Source organism: Rhinolophus ferrumequinum, chromosome 11 (genome assembly GCF_004115265.2).
Source record: "Rhinolophus ferrumequinum isolate MPI-CBG mRhiFer1 chromosome 11, mRhiFer1_v1.p, whole genome shotgun sequence".
NCBI lineage: Eukaryota > Metazoa > Chordata > Mammalia > Chiroptera > Rhinolophidae > Rhinolophus > Rhinolophus ferrumequinum.
In genome coordinates, this window is record NC_046294.1 from 45139388 (window position 1) to 45162538 (window position 23151).

Sequence of the window (23151 nt, forward strand, 5' to 3'; positions counted from 1 at the left end):
ATTAAAATGAACACCAGGGGGTGGGGTGACCAGTAAGTAAGCTCGGTTGGTTAGAGCATGGTGCTGATAACACCAACGTTGCTGGTTCGATCCCCACATGGGTCACTGGGAGATGAACCCTCTTTAAAGAGTCAACTATGCCACTGTAGCATGAAAGCAATATATAACCAATGACCATGGCTGTTTCCCAATAAAATTTAAAAACAAACAAACAAACAAATAAATACAAATAAACATCAAACTCATGCATATTTTCAAACGACAATCCTCACCATATTGCTATCCATGCAATTGATTCTATATAATAGGAAGTGCAAAAGCCCAGTTTCTTAAGTTGCAACTCACCATGGCAACTAAAAAGGCAGTCCATGTTCACAACACACACAAAGATGTCACACACACAAACACACACAGCAGAATCCGTGAATAGTTATACAAGGGGCAGCTACACTGGCTTTGGATTGAAAGTCACTGCAGGTAAGGATGTGTCAGACTCTCATTCAAACGCATCCTCCCAAATCACAACCTGCCAAAATCTTCAAATCAAAGTCCAACTATCTGTGGCCCACACGGGGGCACACGAGCAGCAAACAACTTTTCACAGTGGAAAGCTGGCCTAGTTGCCAGTAATCAAACCTGGTGTGTCATTGACCGGGGACTTCAGCTGGTGCCCATTGGGGACATCACACTCTCCATTCACAAAAGGGATTTTAAACACCCTCTTCAGGTAGCTAACTTGCTAAAAAATAGCTACAGTACTCTAACTGGGTTCACTGCCCAGATCCAAGATGGAGAAGAATTATTGAGTGTTGGGAAGGAGGCTAGGGTTTTCCTAGAAGATGTGAAATCCTGGGAGGTATCTGATCCAGAAGAGCAGCTTAAAAGGCTGATAAATTTCATGCAAATGTTGAGGCAAAAAATTGAAAGTTATGACACTTGGGTTAACATATGCCTTACAGATGAGGGTCTGCAGAATTTTCTGATTAAAAACTGTTAACTTTTGCAAAAAGTCTTCCATTTACAAAACCAAACTTATTAAATCTCAGTTACGCAGCCTTTTGGATCCGCAAATCTACAGAGTGACAAACTTTCCTCAGGCTCATTCCATCATGCAGTGGATCTTCCAGCCAGAGTCAGAGTGACAGTACATCAATGTCTCTGAGATTTCTGAATTAATTAAAATCTTAAATGACCTCAAATCTGAGGCCAAATCTGAGTCTGCAGAAACAGTGGAGGAAGCTCAAAGAAAGGCCACTTACGAGGTGAGCTTGTCTCTTGGCTGCTTCTTGAATTACCTCCAAGAAACAGAGCAGCCCGACACACAGCTCTTGCTACTTAACATTGAAGCTGGTGCAGGATATCATGTGGTAAACCATACTTTTCAGTATCTCCTGGGCTGTGATGAGATAGACTTCCTACTGAATGAAATGCAAGCAGCCCAAGGAAATACCAGGAGCTCAAAACTATTTGCACCTCAGGCATTCCTGGTACTCATATCTTACATCTACTGTTGGAGACACAGCTGTGTCTCCAGAGGAGAAAACAAAAAGCTTGGCATTAATAAGACAACACATGGACCAATCTTTGTCTAAAGAACTGGTACATTGTTTGAGGACAATGTACCATTGGTGAGGACAACTTTGGTCCTCACCAAACTTGAAGCAGATCATGATTGGGAAAACCTAGAGAAAGACTTGAGATTGCTCATTGATGGGAATTATGAAGCCACCACCCCTTCACTGCAAATGGAGGAGGTGAGAAAAAAATTGCAAAGCATCTTCCATGAAAAGGAAGAGCCCCATGAACCACATGATAATGAAAATAGCAAACAGGAAGACAGAGCCTTCCAAGAGTTACTCCAGCGTTTAGGCCTAACACATTACTACCCAAAAAGGATGAGCAAAGCTAACTTCCACGTGATCTGCAAGGCTTCTGTGTACAACAGCCAGCCCAGTTGTGAACAGGAGCTTCCCTTCTATTTCCTGCAGAAGCTACTGATGCTGGATTACGGGCTAAGATGCCTGGTCTTCAGAGATCATGAAAACACACAGAATGAAGTCTATCCATGTGCCTTGAATCAGGAAAATGAGGCTTTTGATCCATATGAAGACTTGTTCGAAGACGCTGATGATCCCACTAATCTTTCAGCCACTAATCGTAGGCTTTATGGATATTCAGATGGCAATTCTTCACTGTGCAGACAATATTGCCAGAAAATACATTTTGGCCAAACTTGCCATTTGTCAATTTCCCTCCCCTTTCTCATACCTAATCCCTGTAGTTCTGAAATGGAATTTTCTCTCTGGTCTCTCCGTCAAATTAGAAGAAGCTGACAGAAAGCCAGGAAATCACCAAAAGAGAAGGAAAATTACAAGAATAAGCAGATGTGTTGTGTCTCTACCCCCATTGTGTCCTTTATTAGAGTTGGAAATGGCTTCTCTGCTTCTAAATCTCAGATCCTGAACTGTCTCCTCAGTAAGAGTAAACATGATATCTTTTTTCACCGACACTGCAGAGGGAGCAGCAAAGACTGTCTCTTGATGGGAGGTGTGGTGGAAGTCTGCTGGTTCTGTCCTGGGGGGCAAGATGAGGACAGATTTGACAACTGTTTGACCTTCACCAATCTTCATGGAGATGCAAAGGAACATGAGAAGCAACTCACCTTCCTGAAGGAGGTCTCTTCTCTCATTGTCCTCATGTCAACTTCAGATGAAAATAAAGAAAACCGAAACATTGTCCTTGACCTGAGTCAGTCACAAAGACCTCTGATCTGTTTGCTTGATAACAAAGAAAAAACCATGGCCAATAATTCTAACCAGAAAGCAATTATTGGGATCAGGAACAGAAATGAGGCGGAATTAACAGAGGAACTCGCTACTACAATCAGACGTTTGCTAGAGCTCTCACACACTGCTCTGAGCATAGAGGACTGTTCCCAGATTGCTCGCAAGTAAGGATTTTTTATTGATGAAGACCAGAGAGATTGCAAGGAAGCCAAAGAAAAGGAAGAGATCCTAATGGCCCTACTGAAAGAAATGAAGATATCTGAGGTGAAGGAAAACTTACTACCCTTTCAGGGACAACTGTGGCACCTTTGGTGTAAAAAGGACAAAGAACTCTATTCACCTCAGAGAAAAGGGGAATCAGAGCATTGAACAACACAAATGTGAGATTCATACAGAAAAACAAAGAATACGGCACCAACAGTTGACGAGAGCCTTTCCTCTCAATGATTTAATGCGCTCTGTCCGTGATGTTCTCCAAACACACTCAGAAACTCACACCACACTCTACTTTTTGCAATGGCTGAGTATGTGTTTAGACAACCTGACTGCAGGACACTTGGAAAAACTGAATGAAGAGAAAAAATCTGTGTGGTCTCTGATAGAAACAGAAAAGCGAAAAGCACCAAATAGCAACAACCTGAAAGGTTGGCAAAATAAGATAGAAGCTATCTCCATAGAGATTGCTCAATGTACCTTGGGAATTGAGCAACTTCTCCAAGAATTTGGCCAGATCTATGAAGCTCTGGAAGAAACTTCTTCCACAAAATATATCGTTTTTCTCTCCCTTCCCCAGACTGCTGCAGATCTAATGATATTGGGTGGTCCCTTTGAGCTGATGGACGGGGATTCTTTCTATGTGCCTCTAAAGTGGGTGACAGCTCTTTTTGACATGCTCTCTGAAAAACTGGGAAACAAACGGCTCTTTGTTCGCTCTGTCCTTGGCCTGCAGAGCTCAGGGAAGTCCACCCTGCTGAATGCACTTTTTGGGCTGCAGTTCACTGTCAGTGCTAGGAGGTGTACCCGGGGGGCCTACATGCAGCTCCTGAAGGTGGACGACACATTCTCAGAGGAACTTGGCTTTGACTTTTTGCTTGTTGTGGACACAGAACAGCTTCAGGCCCCTGAACTGAGCAACAAATCCAAGAATCGTGACAATGAGTTGGCAACCTTTGTCATTGGACTTGGAAATTTGACTCTGATCAATATTTTTGGGGAAAAACCATCAGAAATGCAAGATACTCTCCAAATCATTGTCCAAGCCTTTTTGAGGATGAAACAAGTAAAAATCTCCCCAAGTTGCCTCTTTGTCCATCATAATGTGGGGGAAGTTACAGCTAAAGACCAAACTATGGAAGGGTGAAGGCACTTAGAGCAGAGACTAGATGAAATGGCAGCAACAGTGGCTGAACAAGAACAGTGCTCAGACATAACCCGCTTTAGTGATGTCATTAAGTTTGATGTCAATACTCATGTCTACTACTTTGCTCACCTCTGGGATGGCAATCCTCCAATGGCCCCTCCCAATCCTCGCTACAGCCACAATGTCCAGGAACTGAAAACTAGAATTCTTATGACTGCCAAACAGGAATCCAGGGGGAGCATCATGAAGATATCAGATGTAAAATCACGAGTTCAAGATCTATGGAGAGCCCTGGTGAATGAGAACTTTATTTTCAGTTTCAGGAACACTCGAGAGGTCATGGCCATGAGCAAACTGGAAACCATGTATAACAGCTAGACCTAGGAGCTGAGGAGCCATGTGCTAGGCTTACAGAACCAGTTGATGAACCAGACTCAGAATGGAAAAGTCCAGACACTCAGAACAAGCACAACTGAGGCTCCAGGTGCAGAAAAATATAAAGCCATCAAGCAAGAACTTGAAAAATATTTTAATGAAGATCCAGAGAGTGAAATACTGATTCAGTGGAAAGCAAATTTTGAAAATAAGCTAATGACCCTAAAAGAGTCACTTACTTTAGATATCCAAAGAAAGGTTGAGCGACTTATTAATTATAGAAAGAGTCAAGAAAGATTGGATAACGAAAAGTCACATTATGAAGAGGAATTATTGGGAAAAAGCCGAAATTTAGCTTTAACTGTGAAGGGCAAGGAATTGAGGGAGGAAGAGTTACATGAGATATTGAATTCATTTTGGAAAACATGGGTCAATGCTTTGTCCTCAACTCTCCCTCCAGTCACAGACCCTAACATTGATGTGGATTCTGAAGACATCCTTTTAGAACATTTTAAAATGGAAAGAGACATGGCGAGCATACAGAAGAAAAATTCTGGAGAAACATTTCAAGAAAATTATGATGAACATATCAAGGTGAGCAAGAAATATCTCATGTTTACAAAACAATTAGAAAAACATGATAAAGAGTCCATAAAGAGGACCACTGAGCACATTATTTCGAGATTTACTGAATACATTAAAAACATTCAAGGGCAACAACATGATTACAATCCAAGTTATTTCCATGAAATCCTGAGAATAATAGAAGAGAAGGTGAAATCGGCCCCCAATGAGGGAAGATACACATTTACAAGTAAATATAAAATTGACTTATCTTTGTGTTTATTCCAAAGAGCATCAGAGAATTTTAAGGAGATGCACAGGGCATTCAAAAGTTCAAATGATCCTGTAAACTATCTGGAAAGCAAGAAAGATGATATCTTCATGAGTTTTAAGATCTCTTGTCAAGGAGCAATCTCCATCAAATCATTGGTTGATTTTCAGTGGAAGAAACTCACACCTGCTGTTTTTACCACCATGTGGGAAAAGAATGGCCCCTCTAATTGCTGGAGCCATGCTATCTACCTTCCCTGCATTCAATGGAAACAGAACTAAACTGGAGAAACACATCCTTATCTCTCTGGCAGAAAAAGAAAATTTTGATGATTACTGGGAGTACTTTCATAATTCAGAATCATTTTTTAGGAAATACTTTTGAAACCATATTAAAAGATATTGTTCAGACAAAGGAAGTAAAATAATGAAAACTTTTTTACAAATTGGTTTAGATGACATCAAGAATGCCATCCTCTCAGCTATTCATGAATCCACAGCAATAGCCAAAGATAAAAGCAGCACTGTGTCTAGGTGGTTGGATTAATTCTGTGATCATCTGGGAAGTAACTTGATCTTTCCACGAAATGACTTGAAATGACCAGGAGATAAAAGATACTGAGTTTCTCAAAGAAGCCATGACTGAAGCTTTGAATCCTACAATGAAGACGGTAGAACAGATGTGTTTGAGTATGCCTGTAGAAGAAATTGTTACTGAAATCCAGAAAATGCTCTCTGAACAGCTCTGTGACTGCTGGAAACAGTGTCCCTTCTGTGGAGCAATTTGTACAAACACAATCCCCACACATGACGGAGACCACAGTGTTCCCTTCCACCGTCCTAAGGCTGTCAATGGGTGGCAATACCATGAAACAGAAGAGTTGACTATTCAATACTGTACTAGTTTGGTAGCAAGTGATTGTTCGTTTATTTTGCAGGATGGCTGCATTTTCCCATATAAGAACTATCGACAGGCAGAAGGGTACTATGCCACATGGAGCATCACCCTAGACTCATCCACCCAGAAATGGAAATGGTTTGCCTGTCACTTCAGATCAACCCTAGAAGAAAAATATTAGAAAAAATTTATAGGTAAAGGTAAAATCCCTGATCAATGGTTCAAAATCACAAAGCAGGATGTCCTTGATGACTTGAAAAAACAGTAATACTCAATGACCACAAGAGTACGAGAATGTGAACAAAAGAATTGTAGTATCTGAACAATCTGAAGAGACCTCCTTCTCACAATGAGAACCTTCATTATTTCCATTTTTCAAATGAAACATCTAAAAATAAATCAATTAACATTGCAAGAGTAGATTTCCTATTGGAAGGAGTTCATTTTTGTTTGTCTCAATTCCTTCTGGTTTAAAAACAGGTTACTAAAATATATGAACATTGATAAAACAAAATATAATTCATTTAAAATGCCTACTTCATATTTTAAACTATTATTCAGAATTTTCTTTTATTTTAAAATATGTAAAATTATATAAAGTCTCAAAAAAGACATTTTCCTACAGGGAAATCAAAATCATTGAAGCCTGCTACAAACTTCTATAGATTAACTCTTAATATGTGATCGTTCAAACTGATATACAGTTCTTGGCTAAAAGGAACAAATTGCCTTTCTTAAAGTGTATTTTTATACCCTCTGAAATTGTGAAGAAAAGTTACTAACCCTTGAATGAAAAAATATTCATGGAAAGTCCATGATTCCCATGCATAGTGATATATGGGCATATTCTGTTCTGGGAAAGAACACAAGGGACTTGACCACGTTAGAGCCTGCATCAATTCAGGAAACATTATCAAGCAAATATGGTAAATAGAAATCAAGTAACTGTTTTTTTCTCATCTAGCCATACCTTCTTCTTCCCTGGTATCTTGGCAGTTCCCTGTGCCTGCTTCTAAAAAACATATGGTTCACAAAGGTTTAGGTATTCAAAGCCTGGTGCTTTGTACAAATCAAAGGACTAGCTTTTATGACAAGTTGAAGGAGCCATTTTAATCATGGCTACGGACAAGGCCTGATTTAATTATGCTAGTAATGATTTTATAAAGTATTCCTTCAAGAATAAAATATCAAAGAGTACACAGTTTTTAGGTTCTGATATTTCAATAAATTCTTTTTTATGTTACAATGGAAGGAATTTCTTATCTCTAAAACACTCACCCTTGTGACTCTTCTTGCTATTTGAACCATAGGGTCATTATCAGAATAAAAATAAAACATACTCTGAAGGCAACCAAAACCCTGAGAGGGGAAAGAAATCACCATTCTGCAATCCTACACCTTCTGAAACAATGACTTTTGTTAGGTTCTCAAAGCTGATGATCTAAAGGAATCGACACAAAGTAGAAAATCTCTTCATGTTGGACACGGGAGCAACCATTGGTTTCTACTTACATGGAAGGGATATGTTTACCCCTCCATTGCCAGTGAAAACAGACAATCCATAGCACCGCAGTCATAACTTGAATCTTCAGAGCTGGGAGACAGGAGTACTGATTCTGCTATCTTTATACCCTCAAAGGGCTTCAAGCATTCTCTCAGTTTGAGGTCACATGACCCATATATCCAGAAGAAATCCTGAAACAGAAAAATTATAGAGGAAACAAGTGTTCTTGTACAGTATGGTTTCCATTTTGTTCTCTGGAAAATAGTCTCAGTAAGAAAGGACCTAGTAGGTCCAATATGATGATGTTGAAATGGTGACAGAAACAGAACCCCTGCCGAGCATGGTGCCTGTCTCTCACATCACTGCATCATTGAAAACTTCAATATTCAGTTAACATTTGCTGAATGCCTTTTGTATTTGTTTAACAAATTCATAATGGTTCCTAACTAAGAAGTATCATATATCATATATTAACTTTGATTTTCAAGCCAACATTGTTATGTATAAATAAAAAAGAGTGGTTATTAAATAAGATTCAGAGACTGTGCTCAAGGGGAAAAAATGGCAAAAAGTAAATTGGGATAGAGAGAAGATGACCATATAGGAATGGGGTTTTCTGTGATAGCAGTAGAGAGAGTAAAGCTGTCATCAGGTGGGGTCAGGATTAAAGGGATTACAGTGTTATTAGATTAGGGTCACTGAGGGAGGCGCCCTGAGGACCAATGGAGTAGGGGAAATGGTGAATGGTGACAGTAAGGATGAGAATCACATCATCAGAAAGAGTAGGAAACACTGGGACCAGGTGTAGGTACAGGATTAGAGGTGGCCAGAATTGTGAGGCCAGTAGAGATAAGGCTCACAGGCAATGAGCCTCTTAGAGTCATTGAAAGTGGGGAACATAGAAACATAACAATTGAGGGTCACCACATCAGTAGATAAGGGGAATTCCAGAGTATATTAAGCAACAGATCCCAAGTGCAGTGGGAAAGAAGGAGTCACAGTCTTGTAGGAATGGAGCTAGGAGGGTGATATATTCTAAGACATGACCAAACCACATGAATAAGATGTGAGTTTCTCAAATGAAGGTAAAATTTACACTGAGAAGTTTTGAAGTAGGTCTCTCTCAGAGAGAGGATACAAACGTGAGAAAGTTTAGGGAATGGCGTGTGTTAATAAATATTTGAGTCTCCCCAAAATTCATATGTCAAAGCCCTAACTCACAATGTGATTTGGGGGAGGGGGTGTTGTTGGGAGATAATTAGGGTATGCTGAGTTCATGAGGGAAGATCCCTCATTATTGGATCAGTGACCTTATAAGAAGAGACACCAGACAGATCTCTCTCTCTCTCCACATGCATGAGCCAAGGGAAGGCCATGCGCACACAGAGCAAGAAGGCAGCTATCTGCAAGATGGAAAGGGAACCCTCACCAGAAGCTGAATCAACCAGCACCTTGCTCTTAGATGCTCCAGAACTTTCCGAAATAAATTTCTGTAATCGAAGATACCCAGTCTATGGTTTTATGTTATGGCAGCCTGAGCTGACTACAGCAGGGTGTGTCTAAAAAATTGATCCCCTTAAGTTTTGGCATGCTTGGACTATAGGGAAAGACACATGAAACATACAATTTTTTTTTCCTATTCCTCAAAATTATAATTCTCTTTAATCACTCTAAACCTTCACTAAGGTCTGAAACAGCCATTCAATCCTTCATGATAGTGCTGTGGTGCATGAGTGGACAAGGCAGTGAAGGAAAGTGTGTGCACCATCACTGACACTGTCAATGCTAATTACCAATACGACTATCTTTGTAGTAGTGATGCCTGTGACACCTTGGGTATGTTATTTCACTTCTCTGGAGCTCAAGTGCCCTATCTGTAAGATAGTAGTACATTTCTCATGCTATTGTTGGAAAGAATAAATAAAGTGTTATGGAGAAAGCATTTAGTACAGTGTCATACACTGAATAAGTATTCTCTAAGTTATTACAATGTTATACTACCTCCACCAAGTTCCTTATTCCTTTGCTTTTGAGTAACATTTTATTAAAACCACATTGATAACTTGAGATAGTCTCATCTGGGCTTCAATGGCAGGAACATTCAACAATGACTCCTTGGGAAATCACAGTTGAGGTCACAGTAAGTTCTAAATAAATGTGATTTTAACTTATATCTCAAATACATCTCAAAATATTGATGTCCTTTGGTACTTTATCAGTAGTTACACCTATTTCAAACAGTAATCAACCAGACAAAGGTGTAGAGAAGTCACTGTCACAATTCTTTAGCATTAAGGAAGATAACATGTCTTATGTTACCCAGAGTATTTGCGTGTGAATCTGTCTTACAGATTCACATGCAAGGGATTTACTAGAAAAGTTATCCCAGTAGAAATTAAAAAGGAGAAGCAAGAAGGGGGAAGTAATTTAAAGTGAGGGAATAAATTAGTAGGTACAGGTCAACTCTTCAGAGTTATGGAATGCCAGCTTGCAGATGAAGTGACGAACATAACCTCAGGAGTTAGACTGGTTGGTTTTGCATAAAGTGTCCACCATTTACTAGATGTATGTCCTTGGGTGAGTTACTCAACCTGTCTCTGCTTCACTTTTTACCTCTAAAAAACGGTGCCACCTCATAGATCTGTAAGGACAACTTGAGATAATATGCCTGGCACAGAGTACGTGTTCCAATAACGTTGGGTGGTGGTAGTAATAGTAGCAGCAGCAAGAGCAGAAAAAATCATGTTAATAGAAGAAACACTAGTAATTATTAACATTATTATTATTATTATTATTATTATTATTATTATTGCTATTATATTGAAATATAGTTATGCCTGAACCCCATCTTCAATTGTAAGGTCGTGAAGAAGAGGATCCAAGTCTTTTTCATCTCCATATGCTCAGCATATAGAATGGTATTTACCCCAGTGTAGATGATGAATACTGGATGTTAAATACAATTGACAGGACAAACTTACTAGATATTGGAGGTGGAAGTGGTGACATTTAGAAGGAACACAATGAATATCAAAGACGGTTCTGATATTTCAAACAGTTAATGCAGATAACATTAACTAAATGCAGGTCACCAATGGCGTCTATTTTGCTAAATCCAATATTTTATTCTCAGTCATCTTACTTGCTATACCAGCATCATTTTATCACTTTTTTCCTCCATGAAATACTTTATTCACTTGGATTTGAGGACATTGCACTCTTGCTTTTCCTCCTACATCACTCTGCTTTACTGGATCTTCCTGTTCTATTAGAACTCTCAGTGCTAGCACACTCCATCTTTGGTCTTCTTTCAATCTAGACTCTCTCTCTTAAGGTATCCCCAGTCCCAGTGGCATTAAATACCACCTACATATTCATGCCTCCTAATACATGTATCTCACACACACCTCACCCCAAACATCAAACACCTGCCTACTTAACACCTCCAGTTGGATGTCTTAAAGACATCTCAAGCTTAATAAACTCAAAACTGGATTCTAAATATCCTCTCACCCAAAACCTGCTCTATTGACAGACTTCTTCATTATAGTTAGAAGGAAATCCATTGTTTCAATTCATTGTTTTGCTACCATGGTGTTATCAGCTTCCTGTTAACTGCTTACCACCAGAATCTCCATTTTTTATTTTCAAGAACACCTTAGTCTTGAACTTCCCCACACTCTGTTTCAAGTCCTGCCCAGTTCCATTAGGTAGGACACTCGACTCAGGGCTCTCTGTTCTTATGAACTACCTTTTGCTCTGGGAACAATTTCAGAGCCAGTGATCCAGGCCACTGGGTGAGGACAGTGTCTCTAGTTCTTTGGCTTCCCTTTCCCAGCGCGGAAGCTCTGCTCACAGATGAGCTGACACAAGGACAATGGAAGTCCCAGCATTTTCAGCTGACCATCCCTGTGGTAGGACTTACGCACCTATGAGTAGGGATGGGAAGAAGAAGGGAGCCCCAACTGCTCTGTATCACTCTCCCAAAATTTAGCCTCTGCAACTCAGTGTTGGAGGGGGTGAGAAATGCTGGCTGCCTGACCCTATCTCTTCAGATTCCCTATCTCTTGACTGGGAGCTTAGGAAGCCCCATCTTCTTGACCACACCTGCTCAGAATGGAGGAAAGGAGCTGTCCTGGCCCATGCCATAGATTCTTTCACTGTTCTTACTGAGTTTTAATACAGTTTCCTGACTAAATGTTCTTTACTTTGTTGTACGGTCTTAGGATAATTTCCAGGAACGTTAATGGGTTGGCTTTTTAAATCACTTTCACCAGTTACTCTATTTCACTAAGGAATGGGTCCATAAAGCTCCTCACACTGCTATTCCAGAAGTAGGACTCTTCTAAAAAGAAACAGATTCATAGAGTCTGCAAAAAACACATTTAAAGAATGCCATTTAGAGCAAGCTGTTTGATCTCTCTTAGAAAATTTCATGGGTCTTCTATTGACTAACTAGTCTGACCACTTCCCTGAGTTTCCGTCTTCTTTCTCTCAAGCTCGATAGTAATTCAATTTGCTTTTATTTCTGCTTCCATTAGCTTAGACATGGAACAAAGACTTGGATATCTCAGTGGATACCCTCAAGAATTTCAGCTCTGCAGGCCCTCCTGGAACCTCAGTTTACAGAGGAAGCCCATCCCTTCACAGTGAGAGCTGGCATTTCTCATGCCTGGAATGATACTGCAGAAGCGTCTCCTCTGCAAAATAATAAGTGCCTTATTTCTGTCTACATTTCTTTTATAAAGAATTCTAATCTCCCTCTTGATAACTGAATACCTCTCATGTGCTAAGGAAAACTCTTGTTACGGACAAAGGATGCCACCTTCATCTACATCCTCATCTTTCCAATTTTGTTGCAGCCTGATGACAACAAAGGCTGTGCTCTTTTCACTTCACCTCCAGACCTTTCAGCTGGGAAAGTTTCAGGAAGTTTGAAGAGCAAAGGGAGAGAAACTGGAAGATACCAACACGGTCACATATACAGCCTACTACTGGTCTAGAATTCGCGCAGAAACATCCTTATTTATTTCTAAAATCCCTTTTTCATAACTAAGAATCAGAAATTTTGGAAGCTTGAGATTCATTCAGTACATATTCGCAGAGCACTTATTATGTGCTCTTATTATATACTTATTATATACTCTGAAAGGTATGATGTGTAATCCACTGTTAGTTTCCTACTGCTATTGCAAAATTATCACAGACTTGGTGGTTTAAAACCATACATTAATTACCTTACACTGCTGCAGATATAAAGTCCAAACTGGGTCTTATGGGGTTTGACACAAATTATTCTCAAGGTTGCATTCCTCTTGAAGGCTCTAGGGGAAAGTTTGTTTCCTTGCCTTTTTTCCCAAAGCAGAGCTTAAACAGTGGTTCTAAGTAAAGATGAAATCATCAGTGATATAGACAAAAAAGAAATCTAATTTCTCTTTTTTACAAATTTGTATTGAAAGACAGACATTAGGAAAAAAATAAAGCACAGCACTAGCATGGAGGTGAAGCAGAGGGAGAGGAGATGGGATCCACAAGTCAGAGTCCTCTGACCTTGAAGGACCTTTTAATCTCCTCAGCAGGCGGTTATCTCACTAATAATACAAGGAAATGAAGCAGGAAGGGGAAAGAAAACCACATGAAGAGAGAAGGCCAAGTTGGAAATAGCTAGTCATCATTTCCAGAGGAAAACATCACCATAGAGGGTTATGCTGATTTCTATCCAAACTCCATGTCCCTCTACAGCCCTGGACCACCTCAATTTCAGTTGCATATAGATCAGAACTTATTCTCCTAAACTCAACTGTTTACAAGGTTCCTTGATTCCATTTGGGATATGTTTGATTTATTGTCATCTTCAATATTCTAGTAATTCTAATTGTGGAAAACTGATTTGAACTGAGCCTAATACGATCACAATTCCATCTGATACCAGATACAGGCTCTGTCTCTGTCAAGTCCTTCTCAGAACATTGGATCCACAGAGGTTTTAAGATCCTGACCAGAGAGTAAAAAAAATATCAAGAAAGAGCCTGTCCCTATACTTTGAAACCTTTATGATTCTAGGCATAGAGCCAAAAGCTGGCTTGAGGTCCAATTGGCAAATGCTTCCCATGCTCACCACTAAATCCTTGACGGAACATTTGCTGAGCTTCCTGTACTGGTTCCCAGGACATTGCTTCATGGAGGCTTCAGCAGAATAAGATGTAGTTATTCAGGGTAAAGGAAAAAGCTTGTTTCTCGACTTACAACCCTTCTGACACCAAATATGTAGGTTTTCCACACCACGCAATGCTCCAATGCTCTGAGGACAACAACTGGGTGTCCTACAGTTCGATTCTAACACTAACTACCTGGAGATATTGCAGAACCATAGGTAAAGGGCTCACACCCCCACTTCAAACACCAATTGCAAGGTCCAGGTTGTCACATGTACCTCTAACCAACTCGCTATAAATTGGGGGTTTCCAAGATCCACTCCTCAAGTTTGATAATTTACTTGAACTGCAGGAAAGTGCTTTACTTACTATTACAGATTTATATTAAGGATGTAACTCAGGAACAGCTAAATGGGAGAGATGTACAGAGCAAGGTATGTGGGCAGAGATGCAGAGTATCTGTGCCCTCCCTGGGCATGCTAAACCTCCCAGTACCTCAATGTGTTCATCAACCCAGAAACTCTCCAAACCCTGTTGTATAGGATTTTTAATGGTAGCATGATTGATTAAATCATTGGACATTGGTGCTTATGTCATCTCTGATATCTCCCGTGGCGCTGGGGTAGGGGGAGTGCTGAAATCTCCACCCTCTGACCACTCTAATCACATGATTAATTCCTCTGGTAACCATGCCGCATCCTCTAAAAGTCACCTCATTACCATAACTTAGGTATGGTTGCAATGGACTTTCTATGAAAAACAAAAAATGCCGCTATATCCCTATCACTGAGGATATTCCAAGGGTTTTCTGTGCTCTGTGTCAGGAACCAGGATGTAGGATGGTTTATCGTATCACAACACACAAGGGTTCTCTGTAGTACTGTGGGTAGGTTCAACTCCCTTCTCCCAGCAGGAGCTATGAAATTTCATGTTTAACATTTTTCTACAGGCTAGGATCTTTGGTCTTCAGCTGCCTCCCAGACATTGCTTGGGATCACTTTCCTCACCTCTGCCACACTTACTGTATAATTATACTCACTACCAATACCTCCTCAGAGGCTTAACCTGGACTCCAAGTCTTGGCTCACCCAGAATACTTAGATCCATCTGAGCACTTTCCTTGGGGGCTCAGCTAGACACTTAGAGCCACTGGGAACCAAGGGTTGGGAACGATTCTGCCTCGATGCAAACACAAGGAGGTGAATCATCTGTGTAGAATTTAAAAATCATAATAAAACTAAGTCAATCTGATTTTTATCACCTTGTATAACAATGCTAACAGTGTTAGTGATACAATAATCCTCACACAAAAATCTTTTCTTTGGGGGCCGGCCCAGTGGCTCAGGCGGTTAGAGCTCCATGCTCCTAACTCCGAAGGCCACATGGGCCAGTGAGCTCTCAACCACAAGGTTGCCAGTTCAATCCCGCAAGGGATGGTGGACTGTGCCCCCAGCAACTAGAAACGGCAACTGGACCTGGAGCTGAGCTGCACCCTCCACAACTAAGACTGAAAGGACAACAACTTCAAGCTGAATGGCACCCTCCACAACTAAGATTGAAAGGACAACTTGACTTGGGAAAAAAAAAGGCCTGGAAGTATATACACTGTTCCCCAATTATGTCCTGTTCCCCTTCCCCAATAAAAAAAATAAAATAAATAAAAATCTTTTCTTTGTCTAAGTTCCAAAGAATTGGTAAAAATTACCACTTTTTAACACTAATCCACTAAAAAATATTGTATGCTACATGGGAGTTAATTTGAAGAATTATCAATTAAATAATTAAATTATTAATAAGAATTTATGATCTTTCAAGTTCACTTCAAGTGCATTTTTGTGACTCCAACCCTTGCGGTAGAACATAGCCCTGCTTTTAAAGTAGTAAATTTAAAATAAACGATCTTAGGTGTATTAGACTTTTCTTTTCCGGTTTATCTTTTTCTACTGAGGTAAAGTTTCAGATGAGGTAAATCAGACACAAAAATCTTTGCAAAGGGCCAAAATAAGCCTTCACCAACATTCAGTAAAACAATAAGGTTTAAAATTGTACCTTGAACACCAGCCCACAGAAATTCTAGAGAAAATAATTAAATATGCAACAAAATGTAAAAAAATTGACATAAACAAAAAGTCAAATTTTGAATACTACCAGAAGACCAGAGATGATGGTCTTACATGGCAAGGAAGGAAGGGAGGGAGGGTGGGAAAAAAGACAATGGTTGATGCTGTACATTTTCACCAAGAGGGCATTCGTTCTAAAGCAATGGATCAAGTCACATCAGTGTCAATGTTCATTGTCTCCAACTTTTGCAGAAGATCTTCACAAGTTTTACCAATATAAATTTATGATGAATTTACAATTGTGGCAATCACTGCAAGCTGCAAGAATTGATCCCAAGGAAACAAGACATGGTAGTATAATTTCTGGAATTTATTGTGAAGTGTGATTTGTATAAATCTCTGTCAACATATCCATGTTTAAGACTTTTCCTAACTATTGTTATGTATTGCTTCAAATGAGAGAAGCTTTTCAAAATTCGTTAATTTTGAAATTTGTTAATTTTGATCACCTATCAGTGATGACTGGGGGACCAATCTAAGTATCCTATCTACTGAACATGAAGACGAGCGTATTATTTTCTTAGTGCTTCTGTGACAAAGTGCCACAAACTGCGCAGCTTAAAAGAAATTTATTGTCTCATAGTTCCAATGTGCCAGCTGGCTCATACATTCTTTGAAAGATCTAATGAAGAATCAGTTCCTTGCCCTTCTCTTAGCTTCTAGTGTTTGCCAGAAATTCTTGATGATCCTTGGCTTGCAACTGCGACTTCATCTCTGTCTTCTTGATCACATGGCGTTCTCCCTGTGTGTCTGTCTTCACATGGTTGTCTTCACTCTGAGTGTCTGTCTCTCCACTTGAGTTCTTTTTATAAGGACACCAGTCATTTGAATTAAATGCCCACTCTACTCCAGTATGACCTCATCTTAACTAAGTGTGTCTGCAATGACCCTATTTCCAAATGAGGCCATATTCTGAGGTACTGATGGAAGTGAGGTGGAGGAGGTGGGGTGGGGTTAGGGCTCAACATATCCTTCGGAGGGGGGTAAACCACAATTCAACCTACAAGGAAGAATTTTGACAAATTCTTTGCAAATTTGCAAGGCTCCAAAACTGAAACTACAATGTTATTTTATGTTACTTTAACACATAAATGCGTAGGTATGTTTTCTCTCTCTGATTATACGTACTTACCGCAACAAATATTTCACTATCTGCGTTTGTTTTCTGAACATCGTGGTTATTCATTTCATTTCACCATGATTACTGACAATAATTTTGTCAAAACGACGCACTCTACTTTTGTCAGACCCGCCGGCACTCCACAGCTCAAGGCGGGGCGAAGCCGCCAGGCTACAGGAGCGCGACCCCTCCAGGCGCCTTTTTCCTCAGATATTCACTTTCCCATCAGGCTCCGCAGCGAAGCTTCCCATCGCCCTACAGGACACCAGACGACAGACGCGACTCAACAGAACCCCGACTGCCGATTCATCCCACACTAGGTGGCGCCTGGTTCCCTGGCCCGACTGGCAGCGCTCCGGGTGCGTGAAGCCCGCCCAGCGCGCCTCCTCTGAACAGGTCAACACCCGTTCTCCGCCCTCCTCGCGGTTGCCAACGAGGCAGGCTGTGATGCTCATGCGCAAACACGTCCACCACGCATTTAGGTACAGCGCATGCGTCCTCTCAAATCCGCCTCTCCGCGCAGTCTCCCCTCGAGTTTCCAGTTCCGGCCTCACGGGGGCGGGGAGAAGCAGGTAACATGCGGCTGTCACTCGCCGCCGCCATCTCCCATGGCCGCGTATTCCGCCGCCTGGGCCTTGGTCCTGAGTCGCGCATCCACTTGTTGCGGAACTTGCTTACGGGACTAGTGCGACACGAACGCATAGAGGCGTCATGGGCGCGCGTGGACGAGATGAGGGGTTACGCTGAGAAGGTGAGGGGAGGGGTCACGCAAAGTAGGTGAGAGGCGCAAAGTGGGTGAGGGGCGTGACGCTCTGGTCGCAGCCCGGGTCTGGCTGAGGGGGCGGGGTCCGGCTGGACTTGGAGAAGGAGTGGGACCGCCCCGGGACGCCCTTTCTGAAGTCTGAATCCCTCACTACCCAGAGCCCACTCCTCCGGCCTTTCAAATGGGAGACTGTTTAGGGCTGCGGGATTAGGGGTGCCCTGAATTAGAGCGAAGCTTTGCTAGTGGGTTCAATGGCTTGCAGTCCAGCATTAGAGGAGGAAGATTGGCGCCTCGTTTCTTGCTCGGATTGGATCAGTGATGTTATGATAATCCTCACAGCTCATCGACTATGGGAAGCTGGGAGACACCAACGAAAGAGCCATGCGCATGGCCGACTTCTGGCTCACAGTGAGTGCATACTAACTGCCACCCACAGTTCATCATTTGCTCCCTGGGTGGGAGGGAGTTGTTAGAGAAAGGGTGACTGGGCAGAATTACGCCAAGGAACTCACTTATAGACAAATGTTGTGAACTAAATTAGAAACGAGTGTCCTAAATTGCTTGGATTTGATGTGAATATGAATCTGCACATCTGCCTGCAACTGACCCCACCAAACTAACTGTTACTTTGACTCTACCACACTAGAGGGTGGGGGAGGGTTGTGTGTGTGTGTGTGTGTGTGTGTGTGTGTGTGTGTGGACGCAACTTTTGGGAGTGCTGAAAGCTAAGTGTCTCTGCATTGGTGCCTGACTCTGCTCTCTCCTGGATAATTCTCCTTTTCTAGGAGAAAGACTTGATCCCAAAGCTGTTTCAAGTACTGGCCCCTCGGTACCAAGGTCAAAATGGGGGCTACACGAGAATGCTGCAGATCCCAAATCGGAATAAGCAGGATCGGGCCAAGATGGCAGTGATCGAGTATAAAGGGAACTGCCTCCCACCTCTGCCCCTGCCTCGCAGAGACAGCAACCTTACACTCCTAAACCAGCTACTTCAGGGGCTGCGGCAGGACCAGGAAGCAAGCATCCGCAACTCCCTCACGGCTCAAACAGCAGGGATTTAACTGGAGCCAAAGGGTGTGTGGCCCTCATCAGTGCCCAGGATCATAGGCCTTTGGAGCTCTTTTAATCACTAAGAAGAACTAGAGCTCGAGTTGTGAAACGGACAGCCTTAATGGAGCCCAGAACCTTCTGGGGAGCCAGATAAACCTCTCTTTGCACAATATATAAAATTCCTTGTATGAATATATGGAAACTGATTTTTTTTTCTCCCTTTGTAATTTCTGAGAATAAGAACTATCCAAATGATCAGTCCCCATGGGGTAAATTCACAGCGTATGTTTCTGACTCTTATATCTGGATTTTGTTTGGTTAATCAGTTTTGTTTTTCTTAATGCCAGTTTATATGGGTATGAATCCTGTAATTCCAAAATGGTCCCCAAAGTTTTGACATCTAGCATAGACACTGAGCCCCTGGGATTTCTTAGAGAAACATTACTTCCTGACAGGAGTTGGAGAGTGAACATCTAGAAGTGAACCTTCCATAATAACCTGGTACCCTAAGCACCTTCAAGGAACTCGACAACCATTCTGTTTCTAAGCAGGATGACATATTACCCTCATGTCGTCTCCTCCAGCCCTGAATGGGCCTCAGAGGAGAGGAACTGGGAACTCAGATGTACTACCGTCCTGGCCAAGGGAGTAGAGAGTAGAGGCATTCAGCAGGGGATGTTAGACTCCAGAATAAGCTCCTTCCTCTTGGAGTGGGAGTTGGGGTGGGGAGAAGAGTGAAGGAGAGGGTTGAAGTTGGAGGAGAATTAGGAAGTTAAACCTGGGAATTTCCTGGAAATTTTTTATTGTCAACTCTGGGACTCTGGGAACTCAGAACAGGGAAATCTGACCAGAATGGCCAAAGGATATGAGAAGTAGGAAGCCAAACCAGGCCCAGCCAGGCTGCCCATCCCTCGACACTCAGGCTTGACTAGGGTGGTAGTCGTGTGAAGACTTGGTGCTGTCATCCCAGCCAAAACATTTGATAGCACGGCCTGACAATTCCCATATCCCTGATACAGTGGGAAGAAGAGATTTTGTCTTAGGCTGGACCTTCAGATTGTATTGTCTGAAATGATAAGGGTGAAACCCATCCATTGTCTGAGAATAAGGGTGAAGGTGGAGAGGTCACTGGTCTAGCAGAATGATACCAGCTCCAGCGACAGGTATTCTGGTACGATTTCACTGCAGCTGCTCTAGTCTGACACTCATCTACTCCCAACAGAGTTCTCCATCTCTCCCCCTGCTCCAATTTGTGACACTGTTACCAGAAAGCTCTTTCTGACATTACATTCCTAGTGACATTGTAGACATTAAAGCATTTATTGAATAAACCTAAAACTCTGAATGCTTCTCCCCCAAAAACTGTATCCCCTATCTGTCTTTACATGAACATTCACCTCAGCTAAATAACTTGAAACACTTTTCTTAAACTTAAAACCGTATCTTTAAGTATTGGTAATAGGTGGGTTATGGCTGACTCTCATAGCTTTTCCTCCTGGCCCCAGGAATATACCCCTCTTTGGAGCTTTCAGCAGTTCCCTGAATGCTTATTAAGCATCTGCTAGCACCCAGCATGATTTAAGCACTTAGGGATATAATCTTTATCAAAGTGTTTGCCGTATGTTGAAGCCCTGGGAGAGAGAGTAGGGACATAGATGAAAAGAAACGTCTCCCTTCAAGGAGCTCACAATCTAATGGCCCACTCCCAATGCCACAGGGGCCTCAAGAAATATTAATATTTTGGCACCCCCTTTAATAATGTGGCCCAAGTAAGAATATATGAATCCTAGAACTAACAAGGCTCAGGGATAACATGGGAAATACCACTATCGGTTTTCCTAATCTGGCCTGTAAATGATAACTTTTCCCAAAGTTGTTGGAATATGCCTCAAGGCCATCTAGGCACCTCGTTAACAAATTGCAAACCCCTAAGAGAAGGGCCTAGATGCACTGGAATTCCCTCACTACTTTCAGAGCTTTTCTACCTTGAGATCCAGTTCTTTACTGTAAGGTTGACAGTTACGCCCACTCCCTTCAAAAAATAACAAGTGAACTCTAGCCTCAACAGTTCAGTGACACAGTATAAGCCCAATATCCACAGGAGACACAACTACAAAAGCCAGGGACTCATTTTCAGTCAAGTCATGTTGAGTTTATTCCCATTAAGTTTCTGAAATCTGCAATCACCTCTCTCCCTCGTGTGAAATTCAAGACATCTCTATCCAGGATTACTGCAACAGCTTCCTAACTTGCCTCCTTCCACACTATAGCCAGAGTGATAGATACCTGACGTCTAAATTCTCTGCTTGATGATCTCCTGAAAGAAGTCCAGATTCCTTACTATGACCCCCCTTAATGACTACGCATTCTCTCAGTACTCCAGCACCTTCCCTTGCTTCTAATTTTATGCTCCAGAAGCATGGAAGTCCTTATTTTGACTGTTTCCCTATTCACAGCCCTTTTATCACCTTTTGTTGATGCAGCCTCTTAACACCGAGAAAGCCCTACTCCCCCTTTTGCCTACCTAACTTGTACACAAACTTTTGGCATCTCCTGGTTGGCTCCTCTGACCATCCACACACCTAAATTTATTACTTTGTGAATGTGGGACTACTGCAATGTTTCCATAATCCACTGAATTTATCACATTGTATTACAGTTCCCTGCAGTGGATTGGTTCGCACACATCCATCCCAGATTAAAGGTGTTAGTATTTCCATCCCCTTGCAATTGATGTTGATGGTTCAGCGATGGATAGGCCTAAACTAATTTAATTGAGGCAGTGAGAATCCAGGCTCTACTCTGCTGAACAAGAAGAGTAACTTAGCATGTTATTCTGAGTGCCATGGGGAACTGTCTTTAGGCTGAAGGTGACACCGAATAGCAGCTCAGAACAACTAAAAGGTCAGAACAATTAAAAGGAACTACATAGTAATATTTAGTGGTTATTCCCATGTGAGCCTGGGTTTTCTGTTAATTGCTACAAAAAGACATGGGCTTCTTCCTCTCCAGGCAATAAAGTGCTCATAATGACTGTCAAAAATGTAAGCATGGATCTAATTTATTTCCCACACATTCAAATTTCAATTTCCGGAGATCTTTCTCACTAACTTACAAAAAATACCAATCCATTTTCCAAGACTTAGCCAAAAGCTGAAATGATGTGTCTTTTGTGAAGTATTCACTGAATTCCCAAGCAAAGCTAGGCACTTTGCCAGTGGTCCAATTTCACACTATACATCCTTCATTGCAGTAAAGGCACAATTACATTGCTTGGTACCCTTCCCTAGATAGTGAACTCCTTGAGGTTAGGGGATATATCTAATTCACTCGTGACACCCCGTAGAGAACATGGGACAAAATAGGCATCTTCTGAAAATGTCTAAGGACTGAATCAACACAATGTGTAAAGTTCTTAGCCTAGCTTGGCATTTAAAACAAACTCCTCCCTTCCCCAGTTTCCTCTTACTTCATCTGAAAAAGAACTTCCTGTAATGCTGGTTTCCCATTGTCCACTACTGGATAATGTCTGTTACCCTTAAGGTTTTCCTCTTCATGTCCTTAAATACTTGGGCATATTGTAATTCATGTCTTTGAGTCTGGAACATGAATTTGGTAGTTAGGCTTGAGATTCCCTAATAATAGAAATTGCCTGTGTGTCTATATTTTGAGGAAAGGAGTTTAAACTTCTGATGTTTTGCATTATGTTTCTCAATGTATGTTTATTATAATTTAAATATTGTACTTTAAACTCACACACACAAACTTCTATCAAAACTGATGCTCTAGGATCAAATATATGGTGATGGAAGGAGAACTGACTCGGTGGTGAACACACATGGGATTTATAGATGATGTAACAGAATTGTACACCTGAAATCTATGTAATTTTACTAACAATTGTCACCCCAATAAATTAAAAAAAAAAAAAAAAACTGATGCTCTAGGAAGCTGAGCCTTGTGTGCACGGTGGCTTCACATATCCCGTGGCACACTGACTGCCATGTGGCCCTGCATGGGAAGCACAGCATTAAAGCTTCACTGCTCTTCACTTCAAGACAATAAAAATACAAAAGCTGAACCTCAGGATGTCACGGAAAACTGAACGTCATCGTCCTGACTTAATTTGTAACTGCTTTTCCTTAAAATTGTTTCAGAAACTTTCCTACAACTTTCTTTTCATCCC

General features: G+C 41.4%; 1 protein-coding gene and 1 pseudogene across 1 annotated transcript; both read left to right on the plus strand.

Annotated features, from left to right (window-relative positions):
- Positions 1-389: 389 nt before the first annotated feature.
- On the plus strand, positions 390-6521 carry LOC117029689 (interferon-induced very large GTPase 1-like; annotated as a pseudogene).
- An 11152-nt stretch (positions 6522-17673) lies between these two features.
- MRPL17 (mitochondrial ribosomal protein L17) lies at positions 17674-19167 on the plus strand. The gene is made up of 3 exons (XM_033121122.1): positions 17674-17903; positions 18255-18323; positions 18701-19167. The coding sequence occupies exons 1-3, from the start codon at positions 17730-17732 to the stop codon at positions 18974-18976; spliced, it is 519 nt and encodes a 172-aa protein (XP_032977013.1). The 5' UTR covers positions 17674-17729; the 3' UTR covers positions 18977-19167.
- Positions 19168-23151: the final 3984 nt, after the last annotated feature.

Excerpts from the sequence above, each read along its gene's own strand:
- MRPL17 (XM_033121122.1), top strand. The coding sequence starts at position 17,730 with ATGCGGCTGTCACTCGCCGCCGCCATCTCCCATGGCCGCGTATTCCGC. Across the intron at positions 17,904-18,254 it reads TGAGGGGTTACGCTGAGAAG|CTCATCGACTATGGGAAGCT; the intron begins GTGAGGGGAGGG and ends TAATCCTCACAG. Across the intron at positions 18,324-18,700 it reads TGGCCGACTTCTGGCTCACA|GAGAAAGACTTGATCCCAAA; the intron begins GTGAGTGCATAC and ends CTCCTTTTCTAG.